The sequence below is a fragment of the Cheilinus undulatus genome, linkage group 14 (assembly GCF_018320785.1).
Source record: "Cheilinus undulatus linkage group 14, ASM1832078v1, whole genome shotgun sequence".
Classification (NCBI taxonomy): domain Eukaryota; kingdom Metazoa; phylum Chordata; class Actinopteri; order Labriformes; family Labridae; genus Cheilinus; species Cheilinus undulatus.
The window spans coordinates 34,378,488-34,392,101 of record NC_054878.1 but is presented as its reverse complement, the minus strand read 5'-3'; the positions used below and the strand labels follow the sequence as shown (position 1 = coordinate 34,392,101).

At 41.2% G+C, this 13,614-nt stretch overlaps 1 protein-coding gene across 2 annotated transcripts in view; it reads right to left on the bottom strand.

Annotated features, from left to right (window-relative positions):
• Window positions 1-202: 202 nt before the first annotated feature.
• Window positions 203-13,614, bottom strand: part of extl3 (exostosin-like glycosyltransferase 3) — a 57,783-nt gene continuing 44,371 nt past the window's right edge. For both annotated transcript variants that reach the window (XM_041805450.1, XM_041805451.1), the window contains exons 2-6: window positions 10,300-12,943; window positions 9,292-9,419; window positions 4,781-4,925; window positions 4,546-4,674; window positions 203-2,190 (exon numbers count right to left, since the gene is read on the bottom strand). In XM_041805450.1, coding sequence (XP_041661384.1) covers window positions 1,981-2,190; window positions 4,546-4,674; window positions 4,781-4,925; window positions 9,292-9,419; window positions 10,300-12,435 — 2,748 coding nt within the window. In that variant the 5' untranslated portion in view covers window positions 12,436-12,943 and the 3' untranslated portion in view covers window positions 203-1,980. The remainder of the gene's footprint in view (window positions 2,191-4,545; window positions 4,675-4,780; window positions 4,926-9,291; window positions 9,420-10,299; window positions 12,944-13,614) is intronic.

Genomic DNA, 13,614 nt, shown 5'->3' with positions numbered 1-13,614 from the left:
TAAAGTACAATGTGTTGTCATTTTTATTGAATGTGTCAATCAGTTTAAAAAATCTTTTTAATATTCTATTCAATAAATATACAGGAACCATTGACTTTTGGGAGTTTATGTTTGCATCCTCACATATAGAACCTAACTTCTTAATGCTTTTTTTTAAAGGGAGCTTCATCTTTGTTCAGATTACAGATAAATTCAGACAAGGTCAAATAAAAACTTTGGATTTATAATACATGATAAGACAGGGCTCCAATGTATCGACTCCTGGTAAAGTACCATGCAGAGTGGATACGGGTGAACCAAACTGGACCCCTTTAGCATTCATTCACACTTTGCACCCTGCAAATTATACTGTAAAGCAGCAGACATCGTACCTATTTGGCAAAGAAAACATTCATTAAGCAATGGTAAAAAAAAAAAAAACACAAAGTGAAACCAATATGGCGACACTGTAAAGTGACATTTCTGTCTGAGCTTTGTAGGTTCTACACAGAAAGGTGAAATGACAATGGCAGGAAATATGTAACACTTCTACTGCAAAACCAGACCTGGCAATATATGAAAGAAAAGTTTAAAACGTTGGGGAATATGCTTATTTGCTTTGGCTGTTTATGCTCTCGTGATCACAACATCCTGCTGCTAGTTGATGTAGCTTAGCTAAACAATGGGGTAGCATGTTTAACATTTTTGTGGATTAAAGTGAATGTGCTTCTGATTTGCTGGTAGGCAGATTTTGTAACTTTCAGTCAGAGCTGGGGAAGGTTAGGCTAACCGGCATCAGGCTGAAGCTTCATGTTTCAAGACAGATCTGCTTGAGGACCAAATTCTCATCCTATGCACTGCAAAACAGCAAATAAACATACTTCCCAAAATGTTAAACTTTTCCCTTCAAAGTTAACATTTTTACCATAATTCTAAGAAACATTTAACTTGATTTTTCTTTGAGTTACAACATCGATCAGACATCCAAAACTACTACTTGTTGCTTTTGGCAGCTGTTTTTCTTGACTTTGTTGCACTTGATTAAGGGACATCATAATGGTTTGTTGCTTGATATTATTACATTTAAAATGTGACTACACCCTAAACACCCTATACCATAAAAAATGGCCATTTTAACAGATCCTGTAAGCATAACTAAATGACAAAACGGTGGCTGGTTTTCATGATAAATTCGAGGCATTATGGTGACCGCTGAAGTGAATTCCTTCTTGAACGCTAAAATCTACTGAACATGTTTGGATCGAGGTCCTGTCTGTTCCTCAGACTATCATGTCTGCGTCTGATCTCCCACAGGCAGAGGTTCTGAAAAGTGTTCATTCCACATAAAGAGATTTTTACACATTTAAACGACATTTTTAAAAAAGAAAATGTTCAATAAAATACTTCTGACCATCAGTGCTTCTCTCATGTACAAGAAGTACAGTTTGTAACTGTAAAATGAAAAACAAAAAGCGCAGTGGCAGCTGTGTGCCTTCGCCACTTCTCCTCTCGCCACTTCTGTGAATGCAGCCTGACATCAGTCTGTCAGTGATTCAGTAACTGATCGCTCCATTGTCAGGTAGGGTTCAGTGAGAGTTTCTGTACACTGTGTACAAGCGCCCTCTTTCCTCAGCAGGGCGTCGAGAGGTGCAAATGACATCTGTAGTGGTTGATGAAGAGCATGATTGCAGGACATGAAAAAGGACGAGTGACATCCACTGAAAAGGCTAATTTTGTTGGCAGTGGTTCCTTTCAGCTTCCACTCTTCAAATTTTCAGGAGAGCTGTGGATGAGACCACAAGCCAACAGCTTTTAAAGTTAACTTGTCTTTTCTCCCCGAGGCAAATCCCAACCAAGAAACTTTCCTCCTGTGCTTTTAACCTGACAGTCTGTCCATCCATCTTCATCACGGCTCTCTGTGGGAGCGGCTGTTCTTTTGAATAAATCCTCTCCTTCAGTCCACTTTGCTTTGGGCTCTTTGCTGGGCTGCTCAGCTGGATGCTAGATGAACTTGAAGCACTTGGTTTTGTCATGGGGTAAACGAGTCTTAAAAAGCACAGAGTCCACACGAAACTGCGTGTACAGTAGCGGCATGTAGCCGTACACCTTGACGAAGAAGTTGATGCACTTGTGGCGTTCGTGGAAATGGGAGTCGTCATGTGAGAGGGCCTGGGGGCAGCCGGGGCAGCGGAAAGTCCAACGTGATGTTACCTTAGAAAGAGACATGGAGATAGTCAGTAAATCTGTGTGTTGTTGGCTGTACAGTATCAAGTATTTTTGGTCATTTATTCATGAGGTAATGGACAGCAAAATGCTGCTGCAGGATGACAAGAGTGTATTCTTACACTCCGACCCCTCATCCCTCAAAGCATGAAAAGCAGCCTATAGTACTGTGGAAGTAGGCTACAATTAGAGCACTGAAGCAAAAATTAAGAAGCTACAAAGGTCTTGTCTTATAAAAAAAGTCCAGCCCTAGTCATGTGATGTGAGGCGCCCTGGGCAGTGAAGAACAATCATGTCTTTATGAAATACACCACCAAAAGCCAGAAAATATTATTCAGAAATATTCCCCTTACCCTGTACACCGAAGTATCTGACTGAACTATGATAAAACAGATAAATGCTGGTGTTATTTCTGACATTTGCACCAAATGGATAAAAAAAATCTCCATTTTATGGCTTTAATTAGCTCAAACGGACATCTGCTTTGAAACATTTTTTCTGCAAAGGTGTGGCCTATGTGAACTTTATATAAAAGGCAGAATGCTACTGGTTCTAGCCAACTTTACCATTCAGAGACCACTCCCATCCTGCACCGCCTCAGCCTCAAAAGATCGCTCTGAGGCAGCAGTGCTGCGGGACTCTGTGTCACTTTCTGGCAAGGGGAGTCACTGTCACTCCTGCTTCATCTGGAAAACCCTGTTCTTTTCCCCTCTCTCCTCTTGGTACCAAACTGCAAATTTTTTGTGAATTTTTAAACTTCTAAAGTAGGTGGAGTTAGCGCTGAGCCAGGGGTTTACTTAAACTTTAAATACTATTTTTTCAAATACTTAGGCCCTCTCAGAGAGGCTAGATGACCCTGATGCCTTGATGTCTTCTATTTTTGACCCACTTTCATCACTTTTTTGCCACTTTGGACCTCTTTTGCCATTTATGGCCCACTTCTACATTGTTCACAATTATTTAAATGTTTTCCATTGCAATTTGTATCTACTTTTTTTCTAGCATCCTGACGTCTGACATTACTTTCCAAATGGTTTGGTTCAGAGTGCCCATCCACATCGTTATCAATACCTAAAAGAAAATAATTTTGTTTAGGTTTACATCTTTAAAATGGCTATGTTTCTGAAATGGTGTAGTGAGTGTAGTCTAGCTGTGTCATGGGATTTTGTACCACCATATGTTATCACTATAACTTGACTAGTTTAATCACTGTAACCTGATTTAAAGAGGCTGTTTTGTATTGATATGGTGTAACTTGAGATTTCTGTCTTGATCTTACATGTGCCTTGGAAAAAAAAGGTTAAAAAACTATTGCTCTAGGTCTTTACTTACTCATCACATCATCTCAGAATAATGTTGTTTTTCTCATGATAATAGGTTGACTGCAGCCCTTTCTTGAGTTCTTGAGAAATTAACATAACAGTGTCACATTGAGAGCAGGATAAATAAGCCTTGAGATAACAGTCAAAATGGAATAATTATCATGCAAACTAAAATTGCATGCGTCACAAGAAAACTGGGTAAATTAATTTTTTTAAATGAATGCACGTCCCCTTAAGGCTTTCATACACATGTGTTTTCGCTTGGATTTAAGGATTAAGACTTTTTCTTTGTCGTCATATAGTACAACTGACATGATTCCTGTTTAAAAAACAAATCAGTCTAAGAAATTTATAATTCAGATAGTCGGCCTATCAAACCAACTCTAGGACCTAATTTAAGCTTAATTATCTCAGCAGCTAGAACTAATAAAATCTCAGCGAAATAATAAATGAAGAGAAGGATAAACACCCCTAAAGCTGATTTTGAATGTTGTTAAATCAGCACCCGAGACATATATAGAGCAATTAATTTTCAGTTTTATTTGTCTAAGAGAAATGTGGAGAAAAAGCCCCTCGATATTTAGGACTCAACATTCAAACTTGCCCCAAATTCATTATTCACAAGGCTTATTCCTTGCAGTGAAATTGCTGTCATGAAACACTCTCCATCAAAAGACGTCCTTAATTCCCCTCTGAAACACCCTGAATATTAACATGCTGCTAAATCAAAAAGAACTTAAACTGAAGACTGCAATGACTTTTCTGTTCCAACAGCTTCCCAGGCTTGATTGCTGTAATTATTTGTCTAGCCATAAATATGCACTCTGGTCATAAATGTGCTTCCAATAAAAACTCCAGGCATAAAAAAAGCAGGGTGAATTCGATGTTGTGTTGTTGATTTATAATTTGTGTGGAATATTGGACATGTCACTTTGAGTAATGGTGAGGGTTAAGTGGGCAGAAATAGAAATACACAGAGGCCTGAGGGGGATGCAGAGCGTGCAGATGCTCTATAACTGACCTTGATGGGAGGTTTGCGAGTGATGTGAGAGACCAGGAAGTTCATGGCGATGTCCTCACAGTTGATGTACTCGTCTACCATGTCTCTGATGGCTTGGGGCATCACGTAGGAGTACAGGTAGGCATAGTACTATATGAAAACATCAACAGACATGTTAATGATGAGGCTGTGAGGCGGGAAATCAATCAGTATGTCAAAATGTTATTTATTTTAAATGTAGAGTACAAGATCTGACCTTATGGAAGAAAGCAGCTCCTGTCAGGACCATGGAGAGCTCACATGAGTAGTTGGAGTTATAAAGCCAGGACTGATGGTTGACGTCCCATGCGTGATACCTTCCAGGAAACCCTACGATACGATCTCTGGCCTCACGCCACACTCTGCAAGACATAAAGTAAGCAAAACTTCTCATTTAGAAATAATTAAGACAGGATTAATAAATGTTCTGTGGTTGTGATACTTTTTATGAACAGTAGTTTGGTTTCCAATCGTCTGTCTGTGCATATGCCGTGCTTTTTCGTCCATCTGTTTCAACTTGTCATCCACACAAGCAATGTGACAGCTATTTGCCTCTCGGGAGCAATTAAATAACCATTCTGTTGTCTTCTTCTGCAAAATGTGACAGTTTTATTAAGATATTTAAAACCACAATGTCACTCTTGGCACATATTTATGCATACTGTAGCCCAGTTACTGCAGACAGTCTTACATTAACAAATGCTTTCCAGTCGCTCAGATTAGAAATGTTACTAGAAATCCTCCTCCACACGCAGAAGATGCAAGAACTCTCAGAGAGGCATCTAGTTTCTGTAAGTACTCGTGTGTAGCAGTTTCAGCAGCAGTGTAATGCTTCCTCTTAGCAGAAAGTGGAGGTGAAGAAACATTCCTGGGTAATTCTGGGGGAGTTTGAGATAATTCCTGACAAATGACCCCGTTCACACTCAAACTCTGAGCCAATTTCTGCCTGCCTGGACAAGCTGCTGCAGCGCCATGTCACAGACAAGACCGGTGGAGGGAGGGGTGGTGCATAAAAATAACATTACAGCCTACTTGATCATTTAATTGGTTTAAACATGGCCTTCAAGTTGAGCTTATCTAAGTACAGCATTAGCAAATGAATCATAAACACAAGGCTCCAGCAGCATGCGTCCTTTTTATTTCGTCTGGTTCACTCTCCAGTGGCTGCTTTAGTTTCTTGGTCTGATGCTCCTGCAGAATTTTTGGGGACATTTTCCATTCTGTAGGAGAAAATTTCCCTTTTCTTTCAAGGTGTTTCATCACAGAGCCTTTCCTTAGGAATAGCTTTACTAATTTAAAATATGTCTAGGTTTGGACAAAGTATCTATAAAATTCTGTTGAATTATTTACTGCCTGACAATACAATCCATTTTTTTTTTTTTAAGATTTATTTTTGGGCCTTTTCGTGCCTTTATTAGATAGAGGAGGACAGTGGATAGACTTGGAAACAGGGAAGAGAGTGGGGAGAGACATGTGATAAAGGGCCACTCTGATAACCACTCAAAAGTCACAGTCTCACTCTGCTGGCCACTAAACAGTCACAGGGTCACTGATGGCAACTCAACAGTCACAGAGTCACTCTGATGGCAACTCAACAGTCACAGAGTCATTCTGATGACCACTAAACAGTCACAGAGTCACTCTGAGTACAACGGAGTTCAAACAGAGACTAATGCATTGTTTTATAACAGGCCAGACAACTGCAATTTTCTCTTTTCTGGCATACCTAAGAATACTACAAGTCAGCTTTGATTCATTCAAAATTCTGCAGCACCAGTACTGACAAAGTTTATTCCTTTAGTACATTTCAACAACAAGGCAACACAAAACCCAATGGCAAAGGAAAAAAAATACAAGGGCAAAGCTTACATCACACCAATTTTCTAAACCTTACACCGGTCATCTGTTAGTTTTCGTACTGATTTCAAAATACTTTCATTGGTTTATAAAGCACTATGTGGCCTTGCTCCAGACCACAGAGCAGAACAAAAACGTTGTTCTGCTTCTGCTTTTGGCTGCTACAGTCCAAGATGGTTGAACAGCCTTCCAGAGAGTCTGAGAATAGCTGTGAATATTGACACACTTTAACACAAGTTAAAAACTCTTTTATTCACTCTAGCTTTTATGCAGTACTTTATGATCTCATGTTTTTATTATTAAACCTGCTAATATTTAATTTTACAACTAATGTCACATTTCATATCATTTTCAACATTAAATTATTTTTATATTATATACCTCTCTTATTATGACTATCCCAACTCTTTCTATCTACTTCTATAGGCATTAAATCATTTTATATTTTTAAGTAATCTTTAGTTATTGTTGTATTATATTTTAGACACCGTTTTTTAAAATTCATTTCATTTTTTTCTTTTAACTTTTAATTCTTGCAATTATTATTTTAATTGTTCCTTCTTTCAATCACCCATTTTTATTATTAGTATTTTATTCAACCAATATTGGTGTGCATTAGTCTCTCAATCCTCTGATTGTTCTATCTTTTTGTCAATCATTTTTGTGCTATCTTGTAAAGTACTTTGAAATGCAATTGAGTTTGTTTGAAAGGTGCTATATAAATTTAGTTTGATTGATTTAAAGGACTTAAATCACCTTTACTCCCCGTTCTGATGCTCAGCATCTGCTTTAATGCATTGGTTGCTGCCATGTCATTGGCTGACTGGATATTTGTTAAAAGGTAGTTGAATAGATATACCAGATAAGTGGCTGTTGAGTGCACCTGGGATTAAAATACTCAGCTTTGTTGCACCCTTCATAAAATGGCTAATATTTATGATGCATTACCATTCACTACAAATGCTATTTTGCAAAAAAACATGAAGATAAAGGGGAACTACAACCGCACACTTCTACATTTAAAAATAAACTGTAACGTTGCTTCATGAAGCTAAAACATACAGAACGTTCACAGTTGCTGATTGTTTATGCATTGATCACATCAGAATTTATCTCATGCTCTGCAAGACATAGGCATAAAGAAGCTGTGTTTTGGAAGAACAAATAATTTTTGAGAAGTGAGGAAGTGATTGTGCTCTTCTGTGTTTCATTTTTAAGAAATCTGACAGTTTTGACACAGTAAGAATTTGTAACTGAGCATCGATTCCTGGAAACATTTGTGAAAAACTGCAAAAGTCAAATGCATTACTCACTGAGAATCGCCACCATGTAAAATGTTAAAAAGGTTCTTTTGGTAGCATTCTTGTCTGACACCTTCCCTGTGGCAGTGCTAACACACCCACACACCCAAACAAACGAGAAATCTATATAAATGTACATTTTCTACCTTGTTGATGATGGTTTTGCCTGCTTTTGTAGGTTATATAAAGACATCAGTTTCAGACTGTTTCATGACCAACAAAAACTCTGTACAGTGTCTATAAAAGTATTCACCCCCTTGGATGTTTTACCCTTTTATTGATTTTATATAGTCATGGTCAATAAAATTTGCCTTTTTGACAAAAAAATACAAAAAAACTCTTTTTGATGTCAAAGTGAAAACGGATTCCTACAAAGTAATGTCAATTAAATAAAAATATGCAATAAAAAATAAATGACTACATACATTTTCTCCCTCTTTCAAGTGACTGACCAAATTAAACAGAGGCCAACTGGTGCTAGGAATGTCACAATCCGTGAAATAGGGATCACCTGAGTCCAGTGATTGTAGAATAAAGGCACCTGTGTCTGGAAGGTCCCGTCACTTGTTAATCAGTATTTCTGGCTGTCATTACACCGTGACGACAAAAGAACACTCCAAGCAATTTAGAGAAAAGGTTGTTGAAAAGCACAAGTCAGGGGATAGATACAAAAAAATCCAAAGCACTGGAGTTCAGTTAAATCCATCATCAAGAAATGAAAGAATATGGCAAATGTAAAAATCTGCCTAGATCAGGCCGTCCTCACTGAGGACTGAGTAACCATGCAAGAAGGAGACTAGTGAGAGAGGCCTCCGATACAGCTTCAGTTACAAGCGTCAGTAGCTGAGATGGGAGACTGCATACAAAAACTGTTGCCTGGGTTCTTCACCAGTCAAAACTTTATGAGAGAGCAGCAAAGAGAAATCCACTGTTGGAGAAAACCCTTTAAATATGGGGTAGAGTTCACCAAAAGGCCTGTGGGAGACTCAGTGGTCAAGTGGAAAAAAGTTCTTTGGTCTGACAAGACGGCTTTCTGGCCATCAGATAAGACGCTATGTTTGGCCGACACCAAACACTGCGCATCACCACAAACACACCATCCCCACTGTGAAGCACGGTGGTAGCAGCATCATGCTGTGGGGATGTTTCTCAGCAGTTTGCCCTGGAAGGCTTGTAAGGGTAGAGGCCAAAATGAATGCAGCAAAATATAGGAACATCCTAGACGATGATCTGATTCAGGATGCAAGAGAACTATGGCTTGGAAGATTTATTTTCCATTAAGATAATGATCCGAAGCATTCAGCGAAAGCGACACAGAAATAGTTTAAAGACAACAAAATTAAAGCTCTGGGGTGGCCGATTTAAAGCCCAGATTAAATCCAATATAAATCAATATTTTAAGGCAGTAAAACATTTAAGACGCCAAGGTGAATGAATGCATCTTGTACACACTGTGTGTGTGTGTGTGTGTAATGGCATATAAGGATAATTTACAACTTAACCAGAGGTCAAAGTGTTCTGACTAAAAGGTAATTTTGGTTTAGTGATTATGCATTGTTGTTTTACATACCTGAACCCAAACATGATCTCATCGTGCCGGAGATGAGCATCATCATCTATCGACAGGATGGCCTCTGTTTCCACAGCGTCCCATGGCAGGAAGCGGTTGTTTAGACTGTTCTTTTCTGTACGGACAACCTGCAGGTGAAGGACAAAAACCGTGGTCAGTAAAGACACTTGAGAAAACTTTTGAGAAACATACCAACTCTCAGCATTCAAGTCAGTATGGTTGATAAAATCTCAAGAATTTCTACCTGACCTACATAGAAGCTGAACCAAATGATTTGTCAGCCAATTTGAGGCTTCAGGAAAGAGCTGTATGTTGAACTGTAAGCAAACATTGTATCATTTACACATCCAAGTAACACAGCAACATTCATGCTGGTCACATGGCAAATGTAAGTTCAATTCAGCAGACTAGAAAAGGGACCTAAGAAGCTTAAATATCTTAAAATAACCCTGTTGAAATATTCCCTGATAAGAGTGATAAATCTTGTCTGTGCCAGTTCAATAGTAAGCATTAAACTGTGCTCAGCATCTCACTTTTATTTAATAAATGAGCATATCCTCAGTATTTCATGAATAACTTTAACTGCTTTAGGTTGTCCTAAGGCTGCATACAGTTGCCACATGGCCCCATCCATTTTGATGCCAAACATTTTTAACACTGACAAACACAAAGCTTACCACTAGTCCTTTCTCCGTCACAAACTAATGGAGCAACTACAAACCACATGAATACTTTATTTTTTTCCAGACCCAATTCAAAGCACAAATTGTATTATTCATGGGTGTCAGACTTCTTCACATCTCTTTAAGTAAAGCTGTGCTAACTTTCATGGGCTTTTGGAGATTTTCAAAGGTGCTCTGATCCAGACAACACATTGGTAAAGGACTTAAACTATGAACCAAATTGGCACTGAAGAAACAGTTACAAACTCCTGTTCATGCATTTCAGAGACATGCTGAAAGAGAAATGTAAAGGTGCTAAGGAGATAAACCATTTCTATGCACTCACCACAATGGGCAGGCCAATGTCTGGCCAAAGTAGATCATCTGAAGGAGGCTTGGGCGAGTTCCACACCACCACCACCTTGTTGAGATACGGCAGTCCGTTCAACCTCTCCAGAGAGTTCATCAGCACTTCCTCTCTCTCATATGTCAACATGACCACAGTGAACTGTTCTCTGGGCACATTCCCTCCTAAAGCTGCCTGGAACTCCTTCCCTGAGCCTCCTGTGCCTCCACCAATAGGCCTGAAACCGGTACCTGAGCCGAGAAATTTGGCCTCAGAGGGGAGCACGGGGTCCAGGGGAGTGTGAGGAAACAGATGGAAAGGCCCAGGAGCACGGTTCCATGCTCTATAGGTGTCTACAGCTGTGTATGTGAAGTTACGGAGAAAGCGTGGAGAGGCGTAGGGGGGTTCAGTCTCAACAGGACCCAAATCCAGATCACCGTTGTCAGCCAGATTGGCATCAGTCCCCGCCAGTTTCCCTGCCTTGTGAGGAATCTCTTGAGCAGGCTCTTCTTTTATGGGTGCAGCAGGAACCTGGATGCTGGTTCTGATGCTGGCCAAGAGGGTGTTAAGAACATTTTCAGAGGTGGAGAAGTAGGTCTCCCACAGAAAGCGGCCCTGCCGCCTCATGGCTAACATGTCATTGTCTGATAGGCTGCGCAGCAGGAAGTGTAGCTCTGTGACACGAGGCTTAGGGACTATGATGGCAGCTTCACTCCATCGAATAAAATGGTGATAAGGTAGTCTGGAGTGGTCCCCCAATACGACTGGGATGGTCCCTACCTCAAGGGCCTCAAAAAGCCTCATCCCACAGCCTGCGGATGCCACAACCTGCCCATCACCTGGAGCGATCACCAAGGCAAAAGTTGAAGCCTTGAGCACCTCCAGCCTGTCCTCCCTCTCTCCACAAAGAGCCCACTCAGTTGGCAAACTTGGCCGCGGGTTCTTGCAGGTGAACTCCACCAGCACTTGATCCAAGTGGCTGTCCTGCACTGCCTTTAGGGTACCAATAATGCGATCATCATAGTCGGCTGGTGGGTCTCCTTCCATTTCCTCCTCAAAAGACTGAGGAGGTGTCTCCTGTAAGCTGCTCCTCAGTGACTCCACCTTCTCCCCTTGGAAGGTGAAGAGGTATTTCCTCTTAACAGGAACTTGAGGTGGCACCTCTAAAAAGTTTGGTTCTGAGAGGGCATGAACCAGCGGGGAGACCACCAAGTCAAAGCCCTCACGGTACTGCTGCTCCAAGAACGTGGACTGAGCAACTGCCGCCCGTCCTGTGCTCACATTGTACAGGAAGTTCTGTGTCATGGACTTTCGAGACAGATGCACCAGAACATGGTTATGTCCATCAGATCTCCAGTAAGGAAGAGCTTTAAGTTGTTTTTCTAGCTCTGAAGGAGGTGGAAGTGCAGAAGAGGACTCCTGGAGCTCCCCTACCAGCACCAAATACAAACAGGCAATGCTTGGGTTATCAGTCACATAAATGTTGCTCTTAACTGCTGCTGCAAATGCCTGCTTCACCAGAGGGTCAAGATACTCCCCCCATGGATAGGAACTTGTGTCGTATACATACACAGGAAACCCTGACGTAAGAGGGCACCGTGCATAGTCAAAGCAGGAGCGCAGGCGGCAGGTGCGTGCCGACTTTGGTGGTGGCAGTCCTGGATCCTCCTTGTCTGGGAGCAACCTGACTGGCAACGAGAGCTTGGGCTGGTTCTGAGCCATAAGTTCTTTATAGGAATGCTCTGTTTGGCTAATAACATTCTTGAGTTGCAGCAGATCCTGCTTGGCGCTGTCAATACTGCGCTTACAGGCTTCAATGCGCAGGTTGAGTCGGGCGATCTCCCCGTTGAGCTCCTGCCTCTTGGCTTCCAGCTGCAACAGCTCCTCGCTGACTGACTCCCGAATTCGGCACAGGTCCTGCACATGTTTGGCCTCGCACAGCTCACCACCAGGCCGCGGCCCAAAGATGCGCTTGTCAGGACCTCCAGCTTCGTCTATGGTGGTGAGGTAGTAATGGGCAATGAGTGGGAAGAAGACCAGGATGAAGAATAGCATAAAACTGAGCCACGTGAGTCTCACACGCCGCAACACCCATGGCTGGCCACCGGCACCAACTCCTCCACCGTTACGCTGCATTGTTGACTCTCTCAGTCGGCTCCTCTTCCCACCAGGGAACCGTAGCTATGGGGATCAGCAGCAGCCATGGTACGACCTTGTCAGCACGGCAGCAGGATGGATACTAAATCATCAAAGCTGGGCTGTAGCTCTGTCCTTCTTGAAAGGTCATCAGAGGCTGTTTTTTCCTCTCCTTAAACAGTCCTCTGGATAACAGCTAAAGGTTCAGCCTCATCTGAATCTAATGCATATTCTAATGTGTTAAAGCTCATATAATCCAAAGCCATTTCGAATGTTAGGTTCACCTTTTTCTTATCTATGTCAGGAAGTATTCCCACATCTGTAGAGGGGTTACCCTCGTCAGGAGATGCAGGAAAGGCATGACTGCTCACAGGTCGCAAGGTGGCTATTTGAAAATGTTGGGAGGGCCTGTTGCTTCTACCAGAGATGTACTCATTTTCTCATCCCTTGTCAGAAATTCCTTCAGAGATGGGCTTTGAAATCTTCTTGTACTCTCCAAAACAAGAACCTGCAAGAAAGAATAAGAGGAATGAGTGACATTGATTAAATCATGCAATTTCTATGGTGTAAATATAAGAAATAATGAGCTGCATTTGATAAACATTTTGAGCTGTAGGCCAAAAACTAGTCAAACTTTTTCTGCTGTAAGAAAAAAGCAAACATTTTTTTTATCCATCCAATAGTGGACAGAATGGATAACAAATATTAGAAAGAAACTCATTAGAAATGATCTTGCACTCTGCATAAATATAACAGACTTCTCAGCAAACCCAAAGGCACGAGAAGTGAAAAGCTGCAGCCCTAGGATTCAATCCATGAATAAAATGTTATACAGCTTTCCATTTTCAGTGTCAACGCTCCCTCATAAAGCAAAGCTCTGCTGTTTTTCCTGTATTCCACTGCATTCTGTGCATCACTGCAAGGTCCAGAAAATGCTGCAGAATACCAGGGGGGGGGTATCTGTTTCTTCCAATTTCATCTCTTTCCAAGTCACACTGGGAGCGCACCAAACAGGGGAGTGCCATCGCTAGTAAACTACACGCTGTTGCAAGCCAACACCTCTAGCGAATCTCATTAAAGGCCTCCTCCTGCATCCAGAAATTGTCACTGACTCAAATTACTGAGCAGCCCTGATAACGGTCATCACACAGAGAGTGATGTGGAATTATCTTCATTATC